This window comes from Protobothrops mucrosquamatus, unplaced genomic scaffold (genome assembly GCF_001527695.2).
Source record: "Protobothrops mucrosquamatus isolate PMUCROS unplaced genomic scaffold, P.Mucros_1.0 scaffold566, whole genome shotgun sequence".
NCBI lineage: Eukaryota > Metazoa > Chordata > Lepidosauria > Squamata > Viperidae > Protobothrops > Protobothrops mucrosquamatus.
This window is the reverse complement of record NW_015386869.1, coordinates 1,273,222-1,294,837: the sequence shown is the minus strand read 5'-3', so window position 1 is coordinate 1,294,837 and position 21,616 is coordinate 1,273,222. Positions and strand designations below refer to the sequence as shown.

The 21,616-nt window shown below is 36.1% G+C and overlaps 1 protein-coding gene across 5 annotated transcripts in view; it reads left to right on the top strand.

The window, feature by feature from the left end:
* Positions 1–21,616, top strand: part of FGFR2 (fibroblast growth factor receptor 2) — a 150,558-nt gene that overhangs the window by 41,574 nt on the left and 87,368 nt on the right. For all 5 annotated transcript variants that reach the window (XM_029284393.1, XM_015817237.2, XM_015817236.2 and 2 more), the window contains exon 2: positions 2,699–2,958. In XM_029284393.1, coding sequence (XP_029140226.1) covers positions 2,784–2,958 — 175 coding nt within the window. In that variant the 5' untranslated portion in view covers positions 2,699–2,783. The remainder of the gene's footprint in view (positions 1–2,698; positions 2,959–21,616) is intronic.

Sequence of the window (21,616 nt, the reverse complement as noted above, 5' to 3'; positions counted from 1 at the left end):
AGGCTGGGATTAAGGTTGAAGGAAATATCTAAGATCAACACTGAGTTCAAGAATGGAGGGCTACATGTGAATCACAATAAAGGTGTTGATTTTACCAGGTTGTTTTTTGTTGTTGTCATATGGTCTTTCTGAATTCTGCTGGCATGAGGACAGAAGAATCCCTCTATACTTCTCCAGTCAGCCTGACTCAAGCCATACTTAAATGGAAATATAAACCTGCTAGGCAGGCACTTCATCCCTTGTATGGTCTGGGTAGCATCTACCTTGTTGAACAAGAATAGTTATAAATGTCACTGTGGCTAATCCAGAGTTCTTGATTTCAGGACTACTCCTTGTATATACAAATGGACATTCCTGCCCACAAATCATGGACTCAAGAAACAGTCTGTCATGTAATAACTTGCTCCAGAGCAGAATATTCAGATAATTTTGCAGACGTAATTGCCTGAAAGGACACTTTATTATATACTTCCAACCAAGTAAGGCCATCCGTCCCTGAACTGAGCATGGACTTGCTCTATCTTTTATCTTGGAGTGTATGAAGGCATGCACCTTGATAAAGAGAGTCTGCTCTAATTGATTCTTGGCCTTCAGCCATGCAAATTCACAGAAGGGCTGCACAGTGCAAAAATAGAATGCAGTAATTTTGCAAAATGACACATGATAAGCCTAGGCATGTCGACAGTTACATTATTTGCTTAAGACAAAATTCATTTTTTTTTAAAAAAAACCCTGTTAACAAAGAATCAAAAATCTAAAAATTGCTATGCTTCAAGTTGAACTTGACTTTTGGTGATTTAATGGATTTGTGTGTGTGTGTGTGTGTGTGCGTGTGCTTTTGACAATCTGGACAAATCTCTGCAGTTTTCTTGGCAAGTTTTCAGAAGTAGTTTGTCATTGCCTCATACCTAGGGCTGAGAAATAGTCAATGGCTCAGTCACATAGTTGACTTCATGCCTAAGGCCTAAGGCGGGATTAGAACTCACAATCTTCTGTTTTCTAGCCTGGTGGTTAACTACAGCATAAAGTTGCTTTTTAATGGATATATGTGCAGAATTTCCTTAGTAAATTAGCTTGCCATTGTCTTCATCATCTACTCAATTAGCCTACAGGCTTGTATTTATTATTGGTCTTCCAGTGAGGTACTAAACAGGTCTAACTCTGGTTTGCCTTTTTAGATCAGCTAAGGTCAACTAAGTCTTGCCATCTGGCCATCTGACAGGTTATTTAAAAGCACACAGAACCTTTAACATGTAGTGAAATCACACATTCCACTTATTTCCCTTACCTGGAGACCATCTTCTAGACCAGCAATTACTGCTAGTACTTTATACTGTATTGCTTGTTTCTGTTTAGCAATTTACAGTCATGTTAGTATCTTCCAATCAAAAGAATCTGGATTGTGCAAAGTAAACTATGATCCTGAAAGAAGCATCTCACCGTATCAGTGTATCATTCCCTCATTATTCAAACGTAACAGAAATTGCTAAAAATAATTACAACAGTAATCACTGAACAATAGTTACTGAATGCTTTTCCATGCCTTCCTAAACATTATGGGTGAGCACCTTTTCTTGCCTTTTTATCAGGTGTAACGTATTTCTAGAATATTCAGAAAGGATAGTACAAATTTTCCATTAAAAGATCTGCAAAAAGAATGAATAAACTGATAAGAATATAGAAGTGCCATGAGTGATTGTGGCTGTAATATATTTGTGTCTCATTAATTTAGTAATTTGCGATCACTAAAAATAAAGATCTTTGGTTCCAAATATATCTGCATGTAGGATATAAGGTTGCTTTGTACCTATAGAACAAATATATTCAGACATATTCAGTTAATATTGAAAATCGGAACTGCTAAGCACTATTGTGATGTTTACATTGTTTCAGTTTAGAGGAAGATTATCCAAATTTCCACTTTACAGAAAGAGAACATAAAAGTAACTTTAGTAAATTACAGGTGTTTCTAAACTGTATCACTGTAGGTTGAAGATGGTTAACTATTTAAACCAACATCCATAATTTTACCACAAATAGAAAGCTAGCACCTCAGTAGAAAAGGCAAGGCTAAAGCTATTTATTTATTAAATTTTTATGCTGCCCATCTCATTGATGCAATGGTATATTTGCTATCTATCTGTAGGAGAGTTTTTATTTTTTTTCCAATGTTTGAGGAATTTAATATTTCAATAAAATATTAAAGTTCCGTACTGTACTATATGTTATTATGGTGGCTTAACCTTGGCTCAGTGAATCATTAGGGGAGGTAGAATTCAAATTCAAATATCCCTGGTTTGTACTTGCCTTTATCAAATATAATATGATATTTGACAATTGTAGCTATCTTCATTTAGGTTAACACCAATTTCAAAATTAGGCAGAAGTTTTATTATGTGTAATCTGCTGAAATTTTTGATGTACTGAGGACCTTTAAGAAGAGAAGACTATCTTAGTCAATACTAACTTGATACTTTTTCAAACTACTGTATTTATATCTGTTTTGCTCTCACTACCTAAGTTGCCATCTCATTTCATGACTTTATCTTGGAGTTTAAACAAAACTGGGAGCAGGACAGTACTGGGTTGCTTACGCTGATGATGATTAAGATAACGGGGTGGTGGTGGTATATACTGTATTTCATAAGAGTGTAATGTTGTCATTTTGGTGATGATCATTTTCTCCTTTTCTCTTTAGGAGAATTGATAGAAGCTAGGAATAAGAAGAGATTTACCAAGGCTTAAGTGCTGCTTTCAGCCCATGTTTGTTTAGAAGAGCTCAGATGGGATTAAAGTCCACATGGAGTTATGGAAGACAACCACAGACTGGCACTGAGAAAATGTTCAGTTGGGATTCATATTGCCGTATCTGCCTGGTGATGATCACCATGGCTGGATTTTCATTGGCTCGGCCATCAGATACTCTAGTTGGTGAAGAGACTACTTCAGAACCTGGAGGTAAGTCCATTTTCTGTTTTGTTCTGAATTTGATCAGGCATAGGATGAAATTCTGACCATCAAGCAACTATATGTCTCCAGTTCCCAAGGTGGTATTTTCAAAGAGAGAGCGAGAGCTTATCAGATTTTCCATAGGTAAACTGTTATTGCTGAGATGTGTCATCATCATTGTTAGATAGCTTTGAGGAAAAGAACTGTGATTATATCTATATACACCTATCTAAGTTTTAGCAGTATGGTTAGGGATCCAAGAAAAGAGATATAATACAGAAGAATAATTCAAACAAACGTTAACTGTAGATATAACTCCCGAGACTACTATTTGTGACAATTCTTCATGCTGTCATTTTCAAACCTGCAGATACTACTGTTTTGAGAAACCTTGATAACTTTTTGGTTAAGGAGATTTAAAGGACTAATTATTATTTTGATCTACTTATACCATTGTTTGCTTTGTCTGGCCTAACTAAGTCCTTTTACTGATTCTTAATTTTAAATTATGTGATCAGTCACATTCATTCTAAAACAAAGCATTTGTCATCTTTTTCAAAAAGCAAAAAAAGATTTCTCAATTGTAATAATAATATGTGCTGGACTGTGTCCAGTATTTTACAATATGCTTAGCTTGGTATATTATTTTATAACAATAATGTTAAATTTTGCATATTAAGATGACTGTTTTTATTTGGAAGAGAGGAAAGTCCTGTTTATGTCCAGACTTTAATGTGTTTAGTTTAATGAAAAGGAACCCAGAACTCAAAATGGTTACATTTTAATACTATTGATGCTGAATATTACTAAAGAGGAATTTTTCCGCAGAATATCTGCACCATCTTCACAATAGTTAAGGATTTCTTTGTTGACTTACCCTTCTTTTAAACCCCTTATTCTATTGGTCTAAGTCCCAGTAAATGCAATGTGAGGAACTTTGTGGTGAGGAAACTATATACCCCAAGAAAAAGCCATACAAAGATTCTCATGAAGAATGTCTCATAACTATAGAGGTTTTCATTTGAAAATTCTGTGGACTACTGTTACTTGTTTCCCTTGGACGTAACATAGCTGCTATGTTGCACAGTCTCCAGTTGAAAACAAAACCAGATTGATGGGGCCACATTTGGCCCAAGGAAAATGATCTTTCTGCTGGCTTTCTAGCAAGTTTTTCTTATTCCTTCAAAGCCACAGAAAAAGCCTGTGGTGCACATGCACAGAGTTGTGCTGAAATCTAAACAAAATCTCCATGCTTGTGCATGCCAAAAAAAATATGGATAACTGACAATACTTGATATTGTTGTAATATTTTGTACAAAGGAAGATTTTTATGGCCATAATCATTCTGAATTTATATTTGACAATAGCTGTGTTTTCCTGTGTTCCCCAAACTGTAGTATTTATGGAATGTTAAGATGATGTTTTTGATTATGGTATATTTATTGAATGCACATATGTTTTTATTATTCTGTGTATAACCAAACCCCCCCCCCACCTCAAATCTTTTCAGCATCTCAGGGGATCGGTGCATTTTTAATATAGTTGTTGTTATCTTGTAGTACAGTGAGCTAACACATTTAAATTAACTGACCTGTCAAATAATCTTGTCAGGATAATGTTTATGAAATGTGTCCTCTCCCAGATGTTTTACGAAGGGGATGAGGCCTCTGCATATCATAACATTCCTTGGCTCCCCCCCCCATTTCCTTTCTGCTCAGTTCATTAGAATGCAAGTAAGATTTGAGTTTTTTCTTCTCATATATAAAATTAAGCTTTCCCGACATTTAGAATGAGTTCTCGGAGTCATTTAAATGCGTGTATTGAACTATGCTTTTCTAGAAAAAGAATATTAACATAGTATAGAGATTATGCACTATCCCAAGAAAACCAGTTACAAAAAGGTGTTGTTTTTTTGGTAGATTTTTTACTATCTTTTTATGTCACTTGCCTTCTGGTGGATTACAAGTGTAAGAAGGTATCATCAGATGAATCTCATTGTTGCTTGCTTTTAGATTATAGCAGATCTCCACATCCTGCGGTAGAGCTGTTTCTCCAGTGAAGGCTTGGGTTTGGTGTCTTTTGTGTCCAAAGCCTATGCTTTTCCACACAGCCACAGCTCTTCCTCAGGATTGCTTCCTGCTGCTACAACTCTGGCAGCTTTCAGAATCCTCACTGATTTTTTCACATTTACTGTACCTAACATTTAATACAGCTGTGTATATGTTTCCTTATGTGTATCAGCTAGAGTGAGACACAGTAGAAAAAAAAGGTGGAACTCACATGGAATTAGTGTAGCAAAAGATGTGTAGAATTCTTCTGATGTCCTTTGGAAAGGGACAAAATCTATGCCAAACATCTATTTTAGATGTTTTATGATTGGATTGAAAACAATAATATCCTGGCTGAAGAACAGGCTGACTTTAGACCAAGAAGATCTACCAAGACCAAGTGATAATCCTACAACTCCTTGGATTCAATTATTCCCTTTATGCAGCTTTTGTGAATCTCAAATCTGCATTTGACTCCATATTGAGAGAATTATTTTGGATTAAGTTGCTATCTATCAACATAGATACAGAATTACTTTTACTAATGTAATTTTTAGCAATGCCAACCTGAGGGTAATATGTTAGCCCCAAAGGTAGCAAACCAACTCAAGTTGTAACAAGCAAGGGTGTATCCCTGCTCCATTACTTTTTTCCCTCCATAATTTCTGTTACACAATATCTCAATGAAGGCAATTTTCACCCACCAAAATTAGCTTATAGAGGCCCTTTAGTCCTACTGTATGCTGACAACATGGTTATTTTTTCAGGATCTGTGGTAGAGATGCAAAGAACTTTTAGATCTTTTGCTCAATATTGTGAATTAGGAAAAATTGCTGATAAATTACCAAAAAATCCCCCAAGTTCTGATCTTTAATGAAACACCTAAAATTCATATTTGGCATATCAATGACAATAACATTCAGCAAATCACATGCTTTAATTACTGAGAGTTACTTTTCATTCTTTGGGATGCAGGGACCCACACTTGGCCCACATATTACAAGTTTCCCAGAGGAGTGAAACAGGTGTAGTGTCCTTTTATCTCACTAAAGGTGTCCATTATGTTCCAGTTGCACTAAAATAACTAGGGAAAACTCTGGTACAACTATTATATGGGGTTCACTAACATAACTGCACTCAGATGGGTACTGCCTAAAGTTCTTAAGATCATGCAAGTCCCCTGATGTGTATCTTATTCAGCTTTAAGACTAGAGATAGGAAATACAAAGATACAAAGTCAGGTTGGTTATTTTTAATTATTGGCTAAAACTACTCTTTAATCCAACAGTCTACACATCCCTCATTAACAGAGATAGCTTCCAATCTACCTAGAAAATATCTATTAGAGCAGTGTTTCTCAACCTTGACAATTTTAAGGCATGTGGACTTCAACTCCCAGAATTCCACAGCCAGCTGCTGGCTGTGGAATTCTGGGAGTTGAAGTCCACATGCCTTAAAATTGTCAAGATTGAGAAACACTGTATTAGAGAAAAACTGGCAGCTTTCGCTTTTCTAAGGAGGCAATACATAAGATGGAATATGGGCAAGCAACAAGATCAGTGAAAGAGAAGATTCTTGATACAGGATGGCAACATGACATTGCTTTAGCACCAAGGCTATGTGGGCCTTGGAGACTGAATTTTATAACCAATGGTACATCACTATAAAGTCACTATTACCCATCATGTTGCCAAATTTTGCCTCGTGCTACAAGAGCAAGGCAACAAATATTGATCAACAACACTATATTTTGTTTATGTCCATGTAGATTCTCAGTCATCCAGGTCATGGTTGTCCCAAAGGTGCTTTTTCAAAAGGCAATTGGATTTTGTTTTTGGTTTTTTGAAGATGTTTCGCTTATCATCCAAGAGGCTTCTTCAGTTCTGATGTATTTGGTTGAGTCCTTCCTTTCCCCCCCTCCTTTCTTTGTCTCCAATTCATATAATTTATTTTGGTTGCTATCTTTAAAATAAACTTCGTGTGTGTATGTGTGTGTGCATACACATATATTACATACATACATACATATTTATTTATTTATTTAAAACATTTATATAACTACCCATCTTCTAACCAACTATGTATGTATGTATGTATATGTACACATGTTGATCAAAGACCTTATTTGTTTGTTTATTTTATTACATTTATTTATTTTATTTATTAAACTTATATGGTGCCCATCTTACCTAGAGGTGACCCATCTAGGTAGCTTACAACGAATAAACCTTAATAAAAATTTACTTACCAATCTTTGGGAAGGGAATAAGAGGAAAACAGTCTAAGTATGGTTGGAGAAGCCACTCATTCTGCATGTACTTGAGCATAAGTCAGTTATGTGTTCTGGCTTCTTTCTGCCACTGTGGTATCTAGCATCCAGCCTACTAGCCAGCCAGCCAGTCTCTAACTCTTGCTAAATTTCTAGCTCCACATCTACAAATACATCTATAAATGTGTGTGTGTCCAGTTTTGGGAGGGAAGGTATATAGTTTTTTTCATATTCTTGATTGTATAGCATGATTTATTCATGAACTGTTCCTATGCATCCTCGCCACCATTAAAGCAGAGTGGATGATATTATAGAATACGACAAACTATTTTAGTAAAAGGGGGGAGGAACCATTTGTTGGCATCACAGTAGGATTATAATATTAATGTCATTTTAGGGAAGATTTATCTTCTGTTGAGAGAGTGTGCTTTAAAAGTACATTGCCTCTGGAGTAGATATTCACTGTGCCAAATTGAGATCTTACAAGCATATGGAGCTACTGAGAAAACATCTGTTTCTTTTCCTGGGACAGAACTTATATTTGCATATAGAAAACCATTTCAGATTGGGACAATGAAGAGTTACTGGAAGAGAAAAAATGTGGCTGTGGATAATATGTGGATAATAAGAATCTTTATGTGGCAGACAGGATGGAGTTATTGGGGGAGAAGCAGTGATAAATGACATTTTGTAAAAAAGAACTTCTTTTATTACACACACACATAAACACACATCATATATATACAGAAACACACAAATAGGTGTAGTCAAGCCCCAGAGGCCAATCACAGTATGTTTTATTAATTAATACAGTATACTGCATGCACGTAGATATATATACATACATGCTCATATATAAATATACATACATACACAAGTTATTTTATGATTCTGCCATTTTTGATTTTTAATGTAATAACCTGTTGAGAAAATGTTTATATGCTGCAGAAACTGAAAGACTTTCAGCACTTCTTAAAGTATACCTTTGTGTAAGATTGTAGTGTGAGACTCAGTATTATTATAAAGCAGCTAATTTATTAAAAGAATTAATGGTGGAATCTGATGCTTAGTCCAAGGAAAGTATGTATTGGTTAGTGCCAGAGAAATAGAATTTTATAGAAGATTTAAATTGAACAGTCACAATATTGTAATTCTTCTAAGATTATATTGGAACTGTATGCACTGATTTAGCTGATAAACAGTTATACCCATTTAGCATCATTATATCTTTCTTATTTTTTACTTATTATTCATGGTATATATTTTAGTTCATTCAACTCCCAAAGCTCTGAAAGGTTTATTCTAATTGGTTGTTTAAAACATTGTATAATTACAAGAGAGTCACAAACAATATGAGCAATAAACAAAATCAAAATCTCTCTGATCAAAACAAACTCAGCAAAACTCATATTGTAAAAAGAGCATGTTAATACATCACTGTTAATACAATATATAATTTAGTTAGTGAGTAGTTAGATTAAATAAGCTAACCCATTTTGGGATTGTACCTGTTAAAAAATTTCAAAATATAATAAGTGAAATTAAATGTTTAGGCATTTGTTATTTTGAACCTATTACAGTCAAGGAAAAGCTCCTATAAACTTCACTTATGCCAGGAGTTTTTAAGTAGATTTTTAGCTTAATGCCAATTAAGAAAGTGTAAATATACCCAAGGTTAAAAGAATTGCAAGCACTCTTTTCAGCTTGGATTTAAACACATCTCTAGAGTTCCGAGAAAACTTAAAAATTAGAATATCTAACTGCATATATGTTTTCATTCAGGAATGATTTATAGAATCTAATCAATTCACTAAAATTGCAGATATTGCTCTATATTAAACCCATCATGGTTAAAGATACTGAGGCAGAATTTGAATCACCTTATTAGTTGTTTGTTTGCTTGTCTTTCTTCCTTTCCTTCTTCCTTTCCTCCTTCCTTCCTTCCTTTTCCTTCCTTCCTTCCTTCCTTTTCCTCCCTCCCTCCTTCCTTCCTTCCTTCCTTCCTTCCTTCCTTCCTTCCTTCCTTCCTTCCTTCCTTCCTTCCTTCCTTCCTTTCTTTCTTTCTTTCTTTCTTTCTTTCTTTCCATAAATATTGATGAGACCTTGCTTCAAGATTGCTAAGAGAGGTAATTTCAATAAACTTAGAGAGAGCTTGGGAAGGATTCCATGGATGACAATCCTCAAGGGGAAAACAACTCAAGAAGCTTGAAAAGTGAGAAGTGAGGAAAGCTGAGGCTCAAAATGAACTAAGGCTTGTGACAAAAGTCAAAAATAACAAAAAAGAGCTTCTTTCAACATGTAAAAACAAGAAAAAAGTTAAGGAAATGATTGGTTTATTAGTGTGAGAAAGTGGCAAGAAGGTGACAAGCAACAGGGAGAAAGCAGAACTATTTAACTTGGTTTTTGCATCTGTCTTAACATAAAGGGAAAAAACAGTCCAACCTATCAAAAACAGTACTGTAAAAACAGATTAGAAACACAAGATAGGCAAGAAAATGGTAAGTGAGCACCTATCCCCCCTAGATGAGTTCAAATCACTAGGACCAGATGGATTACATCCGAAGGTTCTGAAGGAATTGGCAGATGTGATCTCAGAACCACTATATCTTTCAAAGATCCTAGAGCACTGGGGAGCTACCAGAGGACTGGAAAAGAGCTGATGTAGTTCCCATCTTCAAAAAAGGAAAAAAAATGGATCCAGGAACTACAGATCTATCAGCCTGACCTCAATACCTGGGAAGATTCTGGAAAAGATAATCAAACAACGAATCAGCGAACACCTAGAGGCAAACAAAGTCATTACCAAAAGCCAACATGGGTTTGTCAAAAACAGATCATGACAGACAAATCTTATTGCATTCTTTGACCAAGTGACAAAATTAGTAGACCAGAGCAATGCTGTGGATATAATTTACTTGGACTTCAGTAAGGCATTTCATAAAATAGATCACAACCTACTACTTCATAAGATAAAAAAAAATGTGGGTTAGACAGCATCTCCACCAGATGGATTCATAGCTGGCTGACCAGCCGTACTCAGCAAGTGGTCCTCAATGAAACTGCATCTACATGGAGGGAAGTGTGTAGTGGGGTGCCCCAGAGCTCTGTTCTGGGCCCAGTGCTCTTCAACAACTTCATTGAGGATTTGGATGAGAGGATAGATGGGGAACTCATCAAATTTGCAGACAACACCAAGCTGGCAGGAATAGCCAACACTCCAGAATATAGGCTTAAGATACAGAAAGATCTTGACAGACTTGAACATTGGGCGCTATCTAACAAAATGAAATTCAATGGTGAAAAAAGTAAGGTTCTACATTTAGGCAAGAAAAACCAAATGCACAGGTATAATATAGGGGGTACCTTGCTCAATAGTAGTAATTATGACAGGGATCTCGGACTCCTAGTGGACAATCGCTTAAATATGAGCCAGCAATGAGCTGCAGATGCTGAAAAAGCCAACACAGTGCTAAGCTGCATTAACAGAGGGATAGAATCAAGATCACATGAAGTATTAATACCACTTTACAATGCCTTGGTAAGGCCACACTTGGAATACTGCATCCAGTTGGGGTCAAAATGGTATAAAAAAGATGTTGAGACTCTAGAAAGAGTACAGAAAAGAGCAACAAAGATGATTAGGAGACTGGAGGCTAAAACATATAAGGAACAATTGCTGGAATCGGGTATGTTTAGTTTAATGAAAAGAAGGACGAGGGGTGACATGATAGCAGTGTTCCAATATCTCAGGGATTGCCACAAAGAAGAGGAAATCAAGCTATTCTCCAAAGCACCTGAAGGCAGGACAAGAAGCAATGGATGGAAACTAACCAAAGAGAGAAGCAACCTAGAACTAAGGAGAAACTTCCTGACAGTTAGAACAATTAACCAGTGGAACAACCTGCCTCCAGAAGTGGTGAATGCTCCAACACTGGAAGTTTTTAAGAAGAGCCTGAACAGCCATTTGTCTGAAATGGTATAGGGTTTCCTGCCTTAGCAGGGGTTGGACTAGATGACCTCCAAGGTCCCTCCCAACTTTTTTATATTATTATTATTATTATTATTATTATTATTATTATTATTATTATTATTATTATTATTATTATTATTATTATTATTATTATTATTATTATTATTATTATTATTATACAAATGAATGATTGTGAGTCAAGAAGTACTACTAATTATAATAATTAATTAAAACTGGATTCAAGAGCAGCCCTCGGGCACTGCTAGCATGCACCTGATCAATCATATTTGCCCTCTGGTCCCTGTTTGNTGTGGGTAGCACTAATAATTGCTGAGACTGGTTACATGTTGTGTACAAATTCCCAGTTGTAGCTTTTATTTTATTTCCTGTTGATTTTATTGGTATACGAAGAATCATATTTTTCTTTTAGATTACATATTAACCAGTTTAATGCATTTCCCCCCCCCCCAATAGTCAATTTGCCACCTAGCAGCAAGGAAAACCTGTGTGCATGATAAAGCACAGTATATTATGCAGTATCTTGTTAGAATTTGTCCAGATGTTGTAACTAAATGAATATTACATTCATAGTTTGCGGTTTGGAAAATAAGTAGAAATAATTTTAAGTCATCATCTGATACTAAGTTACACTATGATATTTAACAAGCTACCTGTAATTGAACTGTGGAGGTCTGATAATGAAAAAGTGGCAGGAATATAAGTATTATGCTATCTTAGCTCAAGGTACAGATGGCAAGACCCTAGTATTGATTCTTTCCAACTATACAATACAATGTGTTGTAGTTATTTAGTTCAACCTAAGATATTGTACTATTGGACATTGTACAGTTGGGCAACATTGGGGTGCATTGGCTCAACAATTAAAGAGCTGGAAAGCTCACAAGCCGGGTGTGAGACCCAAGGGCTGCATGATGGGGTGAGCTACCATTACTTGTCCAGTTCCTGCCCAAATAGCAGGTCGAAAGCATACAAATAGAAGTAGATAAATAGGTACCATTTTAGTGGGTCGGTATTCTGGGTCCCTTGGCACTGAGTCATTCTGATCACATGGCCATGGAAATGTCTTCAGACAAGCTGGCTCCTTCGACTAAGAAACGGAGATGAGCATCGCCCCCTAGAGTTGAACACAACTAGACAGGGCAAACCATTACCTGTATTATATTAGTAATTTTTATAATTTCTCCTACTCAGTTCTGAGTTCCGGTATTTTATAAAACTATTAAAGGATTTGAACAGGAACACAGAAGACTCAGGATCAAATATCCACTTAGTTGGGTGTCAGTCACTATTCTCAAACCAAGCACTCATAGTGTTGTTCTGAAGGATAAAAAGTGACGAGTTCTCCATATATTGTATATTTTAAAAAGTGTGTGGTGTATGGTTGTGTAAATTCAATAAATTAGCAACTAAATATGATAGCAAGTTATTCTTAATAAAATCCAGTCAGTTTTCTTCCCTACCCACTCTTCTTACTATTGTAGTTCATCATGTATATTTTTCTCGTATTTTATACTTTTGACATATACAGATATATTTTAAATAAAAAGTTGGCTAGGATAGCCATTGAACTTAGGCCTAATAGTGCTATCTGGGGATAGAATGGAGGCCAAGAGATTCCATTTCTTTGTTTCTCTTTTGCGTGAAGTATTGTTCTTTCTGAACCTACACTTTTAAATTTATGGATTTCGGCATTAGATGTGATCACCGTTGATCAGATCACAGAGGCTAAATTTTGATTTTTGGCAGGTTTATGATCACCTTTTAGTGACTTATTTTTTTTTTAGAGAAGAAATCTGAGCAACAGTTCTAGATATATATTTTAAATTCTTTACTCGCTATTCTCTAGCAGCATTACATGCCTTGTGACTCAGTAAGAGCTTCTTAAATTTGATCCACATTCTTGCCACACAGAGAATACCAATGAAGCTAAACCTTAATGATGGGAGGGTTTACTGAGCACCCAGGTTGAAAGGCAGCTGAGTTGAACTGAATAATTAGTTTATACATATAGTTGATAAATAGCAAGCTCACTGATGACCTTTTCTCACCCATGTTGTCTGTAAGGAAACCTGCTGAGCTAGTTAATTTGGTCCCTGTTTGGCATTTAGCTTCCTTTTCTCTTTACAGCTGATGTTCAGACAAACTATCCCTTGGTTTTTAAATAATACAAACACTATCTTGAATTCTTTCATTTTGTTAAAATGTCATTTAAAATCCTTTCCCCCCGGGGACACCTTAGGCACTTAGATTTAGATTGAGTATTGACTAATTTCAAAGAAGTAATAGGTTTATGTACTCTGAACCAAAGCACTCAAAAGTTAATTGGCCATAATCCAGCATGTCTTGCTTTATTATGAATGCTCTAGAAGTGAACGTGGGTAAAGGGTGGTTCTGAATTGTTATATTGAGGAACTGAAACCAATTAGCCATCGGGGTTTAAAAGTAAATATTTGGAAAGATCTTTTTTTTCCTGAAGAGATTGAAGATACTAACTTACAGGATTTTGAGGGACTCAGTTGTGTATTAGTCAGATGCTGTTACAATTGAAGCATCTGCCTCTCTCTCTCCATTTTTCACTTCCTTTTTTAGTTGCTGAGGTTTAATGATGATTACAGGAAATTAATTTCATTGTATCTTAATATCCTGAAGGAAATAAGGTTAGTGACCGTCATGGAGAATTTTGCTAAAGGGAAACCTATTGAGTGATAGCTTCTTCATTGAAGCTTGTGGATTCTACACATTTTTCCAGCATCACCTTTCTTCATTTAGATCTTTTAAATAACCCTTGCTATTTGTATCCCACAGTTTTAAAATCAATCTTATTATTATTATTATTTTTAAAAATAGAACTACTATCAGTTTTATTTTTCTTATATTTCTCTTTGTTGTTTTTTAAATTTTACAATGTCAGGCTGTTTTTTTTTTTTTATCAATACTGCTTTTATAGGCCAGCCCATGAATCTAATGTGTTGCGACATAGCATACAAATATAATTGAAGAACAAATTCTAGATATAATTTCCTTTTATTTTTTTTTCTTTATAATTCAGTGATAGGTGTATATGGGGGACATTGAAGGCTCCAAATTCCTTCCCAGACATCTCTAGGCATAGTACAAATAGAACCTAACTAAAATCTAATAACACCACCAAGTTCTATATCTCACTTTCTCAATTTTGGGTGCTGGGAAATGCCACTGCAGTGAGATCACTGAATTTGGGACCCCTTTATATTGGGAGATTGGGGATTAATGGTAAGGTAAGTGTGTTTAACCTAGTGGAAACTATATACTTCTGTTTTTGACTCCCTCCCTCCCTTCCCTCTAGTATCAGCGATATATTAGTAGGTTTGAAAACATGTGTCTGAAAAATATAGCTTGCAAATCAAGGCTTGCTAGTAGAATTGTTAGAACATCTTTCTCAGCTTTTGGTCATTTCAGATATGTTTCTTAATTCCCAATGTCATTGTATTGGGTAAAGCAGTGGTATAAATGAGGGGTTTCTTTTTGTTCTTTTGTTAGGGTAATATATTCCTAATAAGAATATTTCTAATAATAAAATGTGATTTCTGTGTTTCCTAACATGATCTGTATTTTCTGAGAGACAAAGATAAAAATCAGTACAAAATAGATGTTTAGCCAAATTGAAGATTATCTGCATGGGTATTTAAAATGAGGGGCTCTTGGTGCCTAACCCTAACCCTAACATCATCAGGACTAACAGTTTGTTACCTAATTTGGTAATAAAATGTCTGCAAGAAAACAACCAAGCTCAGAGAGCACCAAGGACGAGGCATCCTGAGCTACAAATATTCTCCTTTATTGATATTCAAAGTGCTGTTCATGGAGACAACAGATATGTCTAACTGTACAAAAGGGCACTTTATCCCATGTGCTCCTGTATAACATATTGACACATAATCCTTCATTCCTCACAGCAGTCGGTAATAAACTGTGATGATACCACAATGATGGCATTTGCATGGTGACATCACTGCACAAATACCCTAATTACATATTTGTGTCATTGGATGCAAGTACCTATATTATGGCATTTAAAATGTGACATCATTACATGTGTCCTCATTTGCCTCGTCAATCCCCTAGGATTGTCATGAGTCTTTATGTTTTCCTGTAGATTTATCATAAAAATGGGGTGGCCTAGTGGTGAAAATGCTCATCTTCCACTCGGCAGGTTGAGAGTTCAATCCTAGGTAGTAGCAGATGTTTTTCTTGTAAGGTGCAAACAAAAAATATATCTGCAAACTCTGCATCCACGCTCAGTTCCATTCAGTCACCCTGACTCTACCTAAAAAAGGCACTACACGGTCATAAAAAGAGATTTTTTAAAAAAACCTTGAAAATGATTTTAAAAAAAATAAAACAAAACTGCTTATTGTAGTTTGGAAGTGTGGTGTTAGCTTTCAATAATGATTTGCAGGTAAATGTAAGCTACTGATATTAGAAATACGCTTCCCATCAAAATTCTAACAAGGCTGTTGCTTTAAGAGAAGCTATAACTATATCAAGTCTAGGCAAGAGAGAATTAAAATAGTCGACTAATGAATCCAGTATTACAATATTTTTTAGACATTGGCTTTCCAACTTTGCTAAAAACATTTTAATGTCCTTCCATGTTTAATATTTCATTTAACTTGAAAAATGTTAAATCCTTCCTTAAACATTTTATTCGGAAATGCTTTTTGCAAAGAAATTACTTGTGTAATTTACATATTGCTAATAGAATAAAATACCTGGGAAACTGTTGTTTTGAAAACGTTAAAAGATTGTAGGCAATGTTTCTTTCTGATCTTGATATAATGCCATGATACTATTTATGTGATCATAGGAAGGCATCCAACTTGTCCCAAAGCCAATTAATTAAAATACTTCCTTGTACTTACATTGATGCAATGAACAACATTTCAGAATAGTACAATAAAGGCCATGGTTCTGTGTACACATACTTGGGAATAACAACATTAAACTTACAGGGACTTCTGTCTGAGTACATTAACACTGAGTGTGACAGTTCAAGAATACACATATATGCATAAACTTCCACAAATACAGGTTACATTTCCTTAGTGAAGAGGGACTGGCATGACTTATTTATTATTTATTTAATAGTTATTAGAATTGTAAGGTAAATTTCTTATTTTCATATCAAGCAGTCAAATAAATCATTAATAGACTCAGTTTTTTATACTGAAACTACATAGTTTTGGAGCTAAAACTATTTTTACCTAATCATAACTAGCCATTTTTTTTGCTGCAAGTAAAAACTTGCAAGGCTTTAGATAAATTGAACGGAGGCTGCTTTTAACTTCAAATTCCCTAATTTATTATTGTGACTAAGGAACAAGCCTGAGCAACTTTAATGTATTCATATTGGAAACTAGCTGCAGTGAGTCAGATTACTGGAAAAATATTTTCATATATGTTAAATAATATCTGTTTTGTAACTACTAGCCCCTGTCCTATCCTATTTCTTAGGTTTTCAGCTTTCTCTCTGAAAGCTCTTCTGCTAACCATGATGTGGAGATTAGATGCCATCCTAACTGTTTTTACAGGACATGCCTTATAACAGGGATCCCCAACCTTGGCAACTTTAAGACTTGTGGACTTCAACTCCCAGAATTCCCCAGCCAGCCATGATGGCTCGGGAATTCTGGGAGTTGAAGTCCACAGGTCTTAAAGTTGCCAAGGTTGGGGACCCCTGCCTTATAATACACTTTTGTTTCATCCACAGCCTACTATTGAGGCAACCTAAATCTGTCCTTAGCTATTCCAATTTCAAAACAGTGTTTTAGGTTTTCTCCTGATTGGTTTGTCTTAGTGTACAAATGATCTACAATGTCTCATTCACAATCTTCAGTGTCTGGCACCTGCCTGGCTCCCATTGGTTGATTAAGGCTACTGTGGGCATGCCTATCCTTCTGGTCTGTAGGCCTACAGTCCAAGGCCATTTTGGTTTAGGCTGCAAGATAAATTAAATCACATAGGGATCGAATCCTTGAGCTTATGATTTGCAAAGTCTCATTTGCTCATTAAGTGAGCTGTTTGTAAGCCCTGGTAGGCCAGTCTTCTGGAAGGACCCCTAGTTCTGTTATAAAACATGTGTTCAGAAGCCTTTCTAAAGTCCTGTAGACTTGTCTGTTAAAAAAAAAGGAGGGGCTATTGCTAATCAGTTTAACCTGTGTAAGAGCTTCTTCTCATGTTGATAAAAGTGGTGTCAGTTATCAAAACAGTGAACAGATGGAAATTGCCCTCCTTCACGAAATGGAGGATACCCAGCCCTATTCATTAAAAGATCAGGGGGAAACTGGTGACATTTGCCATCTTGAAACTCTTTAGATGTCTCTTCTGAAGTAAAGGAATTGTTGGAATTTCTGGGTTGCCTTGTATTCTGATATATATTGTTCATCAGAGCTTGTTCCATGATTTAACTGTGGGGAACAAAGTCTGACATACTGATGCTTCTTTCCCAGATTAAAATATGAAACATTTTCTTTAGCATTTATTGAAGAGGTTTGGCTGCCTAGGTTAAACTGACTAGAATACTCCTGGTTTCTCCTTCTACTTGAGGTGACAGAAAGATGAGTAAATGGTCTAGTAGTTTTCTGTAAGACAGGTCAGTGGAGTAGAAGACAGATGAGGATGAATGGGAGGGAGATGTCTCTATGTACACCTCTTTCCACTTTACTCTCCATTTTTCTCCTTGACATACAACAGTTCATTTAGTGACAGTTCAAAGTTACAACAACACTGAGAAAAGTGAGTTATGAGCATTTTTCACACTTTTATGGCCATTGCAGAATCCCCATGATCACATGATCAAAATTCAGATGCTTGACAACTGAATCATAGTTATGACTGTTGCAGTGTCTGGAGTCCTGTGATCTCCTTTTGTGACCTTCTAACAAGCAAAGTCAATGGGGAAGCTAGATTCACTTAACAACCATGTTACTAACTTAACAATTGCAGTGATTCACTTAACAACTGGGGCAGGAAAAGTAATAAAATGGGGCAAAACTCACTTAACAGACTTCTCACTTAGCAACAGAAATTTTGGGCTCAATTGTGGTCGTAGGTCAAGGACTACCTTTAATTTTTGTTACTTTTGGAAATAGGACTACTTCCAGTGTTGAGAAAAAGCCTGAATGACAGGTGACCACTAAAGTATTTTAGAAATGGGTCCTTTCTTGCATTACTGCAGATCCTTTTATATTAGGATTTTAATTGTATTATTCCTGCTAAGAAAAATAATCTATTAGATAATTTAACACTCATTTCTCTTTATACAGCGCCTGTGAATAAACACTGGATGAGATAAGTAGGCTTTTCAAAGTGTAACTGGGGAGTCACATGAAAAGACCCAGCTGTATCTAGTCTTTCTAAAGGTTCAGGACAAAGAATGATTGTAATACCAATAATAGTTACAGCCTTCATCAAAACGTGAGATGACCAATTTGACAAGGGTTATAATTCATTTTTTAAACAATTCTAATACATAGATCTTGACCTCAGCTGGAATGCTGATGCCAGTATAGTAATCTGTTCATGCTATCTCCAATTGCGTAATTTCTGTGATGGCAATGCATCCTGTAATCCAGACATCGCTGTGGTGATGTAAAATCTGGTCCATTAGCACTATAGAGAAACCCAGCACCTCATTGAAAAACAATGTGGTAGTTCACATGGTGGACTACGTTCAGTGGGATGCAGTGTCAAGTTCACCCTTATCTATGGAAATTTAGTAGGGGATTCTGGGCAATTTATTCTGTCCACCTGCTCAATCAGCTCCATAGGCTTATAGTTACGGAATATTATGGAAGGAAGGGGTTGCTTGGAATATTCTTTTTAGCTCTTGGGGGAAACAAGACATGTACATCAATCAAACAAGCAAGTAGCAGGTGGCAGCAACTGGAAATCTTGTCCAAGTTCAGAAGTTAAGAAAGGAAAGCCTGATTAGCAGTTGAAAAGAAACTTAATTTTATGTTCTTTGTGTTGAGTGACTATATAAATGCAATAAACAAATAAACAAATTCTCAGGAAGTCCCAAGACTTTACTGGAAACCCTATAAGCATTTCCTTCTCTCTGCTATGTGACTTGCATGCTGAACACAAAGTTCAACCATACGATAGAAATCTCTATTCAGGGTAGTTCAGCATGCATGCAACTTTTTCATACTGTTACTAAGAAAAGTGCATGCATGTATTTGGTGTAGTAAATGAACTTGACTCAGGGACATCATCACACTAGCTCTAGTGTAGAAATGTTCCCTCTGGCAACAAATTCCATAAATTAACTACATGCTGGATAATTAAAACCTTCCTTTTGTTTGTCTGGAATTTCCTGCCAAGAGATTTCACTGGATAATCATGCATTCCGGCATTGGGATGAAATTTTTTTCACATCGTGCAGAGTTTCATCTACTTCAGACATTTTTTCCTTGCCAATATATATGGGCCTATTTTATTTGTACTCTTGCCCAGATTAGATAGCAAAGCACCCAGGCAACCTGTGCATTCCCATAAAAATACAGGCTGATATGTTTTGACTGTAGCTTTTTCCTCTCTCTGATGTATGACTTGGCTAAGCTGAACTATGGAGCAAAATCTGTAAGGTAGAGATCAGTATTCAAAGTAGCACAGCATGTTTGGCGGATGACACGTCCACCAATTTTGTTTTCTGGTTCAGAAGAGCATGGTTTTTAAGGCATATTTTAATCTGAACCAGCTTTCTTTGTTTCTTGGTTCAAATTTATATATTTTTACTATAAATGAATACAGAAACCTTGAATACCTGGAATAAGTATACCAAAAATATATTCTTTTTTTAAAAAATAATCATTATTAACAAAACAGTTGGCTGTTATTTCTTATATTTGTATTTCTAGATTTAGATGGTCTCCTATCAGATGCTGGGGCTTTAGATATAAGGTAACCAGAATCACAATGAATGAAGTAGCCAAACTCTTAGTCCAGGGGTAGGCAGCCTTGGCTCTTTTATGACTCGTGGACTTCAACTTCCAGAATTTCTGAGCCAGCATGGCTCAGTATGGAAACCTCTCCATTTCTCCTCAGAATGGCTGGCTCAGGAATTCTGGGAGTTGAAGTCCATGAGTCATAAAAGAGCCAGCGTTGCCTACCCCTGTCTTAGTCCTTCTGTATAATGTTCTTGAATTTATTATATTTTCTTGTTTGTCTTTTATCTTTAACATTCCATAGACTATACATAGAATATACGTTGTATATTTTGTTGATGAGTTTAAAACTTTAAATCTCTTAAATTTATTTACTTTCATAAAAAACTGGATAAAAGTCTCTTGGCTGCAAACTTTATGATAGATTTACAGCAGTGGTTCTCAACCTTTTTAATGCTGCGACCCCAACTGGTCGTAAGTCAAGGACTAAACCGGTTATAAGTCGAGGACTAAACCGGTTGTAAGTCGAGGACTACCCAACCGGTCGTAAGTTGAGGACTTTCCCTGCCCGGGAGCGCCGCACATGCGTGGTTCCGCCCCCTGCGCCGGCCGAGGCATAGCTGGCAAGCGGCAGAGACGGAGCAGGCCGACCACCAGCTGGCCCAGCCCAAGGGAGGTAAGGCACCCACTGGAAAAGGGGAAAAAATGGCGGACAGCCTTGCTTGGCGACCCCCGTGAAATGGTCGATCGACCCCAAATGGGGTCGCAACCCATAGGTTGAGAACCGCTGATTTACAGAGTATCATAAGCAGAGCTGGGCAAGTTAATTGTACAGAAAGTCCCACACATGCATAATAAGTTTTGAAGCGTTATTTTAGAACAATAATTAATAATACGTAAAGTAAGATTCAAAGCAAGTATATTCTTTTTCTCTGTGTCTTGGTAGCCATGCAGTGATAATATTAGAAGAAAAAAGTACTCAGATTATTTATTTTTAATAACCATTCCAACAGTAAAGCAACAGCAGCCAGAATTCCGATGGACCAAGAATTGTGCTGTCGTGTCTACATCTTTCAAATGTTAGAGTTGCAAGGATGTATTTCTTGCCAGTTTTTCTTTTTCTTTTTTTAAAGAAAAGGAGCAGCTACTGAGTTTTATGCTGCAGACCCATGTTTGTCTTCCAAGTTCAGCTGTACTTATGCCCAGGATAGTGTATAGAATTACAGCTTGAAACTGGATGTTGAACAAAATATAGACCAAAACTGTTTATCTTACTGAAAGTCTAGAAATGAAAAAAAGAGCATGTTGTTTGCATATCTTACAAAATCCTATACTCAAGACAGGATTCTTGTACCGCTGTTCTATTTCCAAAATTTCCACAAAATCAAACAGGATTTTTGTTTATATTTGTATTGTTGCCATCCATCCATCC